Genomic DNA, 2,656 nt, shown 5'->3' with positions numbered 1-2,656 from the left:
AACAGTTCGCGCGGGACGACGCGCGTTCATACCTGCGAGAGAGAGAGGGGGGGGGGCGGTGTCGGTTTGTAACGGCACCCGCCATTTCGGACTTCGTCGCCATTGCGGCCCGCGGAGAGATAGTTACCGCGCGTTGAGCCGGTCACCGGATGTAAAGGCGACTCTGTAACGTGATTGATGTACATGGGTGTGTGTGACGGATGGATGCCTGCGCCCGTTACTACTGCGGGCCAGGTACTGAGAATGAATAAAGTGTACGCTTGCTCGGGCTTTTCCCTTACCTCGAAGGGTTTTTATGCCTCAGCAAGTGGGTGTGTATCGCGGAAATATTGTGTCGTGATTGTATGATCCCTTCCCAGACTGCATCCCACTTCCTTATCTACGGGCTCGCGGCTTGATAATTTATGAGACTTATGCGCGTACCGAACGCTTGAGGCGTTCCGATAATTCCAAATTCACATAGGGCGTTGTCCAGACGGATGAAGCGACAGTAACTCGAACAATTTCTGGTGCCCCGGGTGAGGAAGGTGTGGGATGCATGTCTTCTCGGTCATGACGCATTACTGTTTTCTGTACCGTTTTCAGCGCGTTTACGCACCCGTTGTAACTGCGGAGACGGTGTGAAGGAGAGCGATTGCGAGCGAGGGAGACACTGTTGGTCGTCCCAGAGAGAAAGTGTATGCGGCGTGAGTCCAGCGCGTGTGGAATCCTGCTTGGACCGAGTGGCGGTACGAGTTTCTGGATCAATTGTCATTCGAGGCTCGTCGACGACCATAAGTACTCTGTGTTATATCTGCGTCGCGGACTTAAGCGACCCAGTTTGTGTGACGTGCACTTGTCTGGTGCCGCCTGCACCACCGTGAACGGGGATTGTCGCGTTGTGAGATATACGTTGATCTTATTCGGTGAGCTTAACCAGCGATATCAAGTTGTTTGTCATGGCGCCTCCTACGTTGCGGAAATGGGTCGCGTTACAGAACATGCGTTTAAAGGAGATGCGGTTAATACAGGAAAGCTTTCGCGGTAGAGATAGTGCCACTTTGAGCAAAACGGTTATCCAGCCGCAATTAGAACGCCTGAATGAGATATGGGCGGACGTATGTAACACACACGGGGAGATCTCGGCCAAAGAGGGGTCGGAGTCGGATCCGTATATGGTGGACGATATGTACGCTACGTTGCACACCACTTGCGGGGAGGTACGCGAGCTATTAACTTTGCGCGAGCCCTTTGAGGTTGGGGAGATACCGGCTACGAATGCTCAGGGCGCGAACGCTGGGACATCCAAGCCGGATGCGGACGCGTCCATAGCGCGTCTGCCGCGAATGCCGTTACCTACGTTTTCGGGGGAGTACGAGGACTGGGCGAGCTTTTGCGACCTCTTTACCGCTCTGGTACATGAGGTGCCCCAATTCGCGGACGTGACTAAGTTGCAATTTCTGAAGTCGTGCTTGACGGGTCCGGCTGCCGAGTTAATTAAGGAGGTCGAAACGACTAACGCGAATTATGCCAGTACATGGTTAACGCTCAAGGCGAGATATCATAACCCACGTCTCATTCTTGCGAAATATCTTACGTCTTTGTCACACCTCCAACCTTTGCGGAAGGAGTCTGCTGTAGGCTTGCGTGCGTTTACCGACGAAGCGACGCGGATTGTTCGCGCTCTCACGAATATGAAATTACCGGTGGTGCATTGGGATCCGTGGCTTGTCCACTCTCTCGCGGAGAGGTTAGATCCGGAGTCACGGAGACTCTGGGAGGCTGAGCTCAGTGTGAGGGACCGGCAGGCTGCAGTGAATGTGGGATTGGGGGATATTGATCCGTTAAAATACTTGCCTACCTTTAAGGACTTAGTAGATTTTCTGGAAAGGCGAACGCAGACGCTCCACATGTTGAGTTCGGAATCTCTAACGAGTAATAAGGGGGAGAAGAGAACGGCTCACGATGGTAAGCCCGTTCATAAAACACAGAAGGTCTTTCACGCTAGCACTTCCTCTTCGAGATCGGACAAATTGAAATGTATTGCTTGTCCGGGCTTTCATCCCCTGATAAAATGCACTAGCTTTAAGGCGAAGTCTGCGAGTGACCGACGCGAGTGTGTGCAACGTTCGGGAGTTTGCTATAACTGCTTAGGCGGACATAGAGTGCGCGATTGCCGATTGGATAAGCGTTGTGGCGTCCCCGGTTGTCAGAGGAAGCACCATACCCTTTTGCATCCGCCAGCGGCTGCCGGGCCGACGGCGGAGGGCCGCGCTTCCCCGACAGGGAAGTCCTCGTTGGCGGCGGGCCGTGCCCCCGGGGTGGGCACGAGCCTTATTTCGGGCCATCGCGGCCATTACGGTTGCGCGGGGGGACAGTTGCCCGCGTAGCAACAGTTCGCGCGGGACGACGCGCGTTCATACCTGCGAGAGAGAGAGGGGGGGGGCGGTGTCGGTTTGTAACGGCACCCGCCATTTCGGACTTCGTCGCCATTGCGGCCCGCGGAGAGATAGTTACCGCGCGTTGAGCCGGTCACCGGATGTAAAGGCGACTCTGTAACGTGATTGATGTACATGGGTGTGTGTGACGGATGGATGCCTGCGCCCGTTACTACTGCGGGCCAGGTACTGAGAATGAATAAAGTGTACGCTTGCTCGGGCTTTTCCCTTACCTCGAA

The 2,656-nt window shown here is 54.8% G+C and overlaps 1 protein-coding gene across 1 annotated transcript; it reads left to right on the top strand.

Moving 5' to 3' along the window:
• Window positions 1-938: 938 nt before the first annotated feature.
• Window positions 939-2,369, top strand: LOC105565025. Its single transcript, XM_012017847.1, has one exon. It carries the CDS (start codon window positions 939-941, stop codon window positions 2,367-2,369), a length of 1,431 nt encoding a protein of 476 aa, XP_011873237.1.
• The last annotated feature ends 287 nt before the right edge of the window (window positions 2,370-2,656 follow it).

Source organism: Vollenhovia emeryi, unplaced genomic scaffold, assembly GCF_000949405.1.
Source record: "Vollenhovia emeryi isolate VEMERY1.0 unplaced genomic scaffold, V.emery_V1.0 DF943732.1, whole genome shotgun sequence".
Lineage (NCBI taxonomy): Eukaryota > Metazoa > Arthropoda > Insecta > Hymenoptera > Formicidae > Vollenhovia > Vollenhovia emeryi.
The sequence above is the reverse complement of the archived record's forward strand: the minus strand, read 5'-3'. Positions and strand labels throughout refer to the sequence as shown.

What these genes read in the sequence shown, in the direction of transcription:
- LOC105565025 (XM_012017847.1), top strand. Translation starts at nt 939, where the DNA reads ATGGCGCCTCCTACGTTGCGGAAATGGGTCGCGTTACAGAACATGCGT.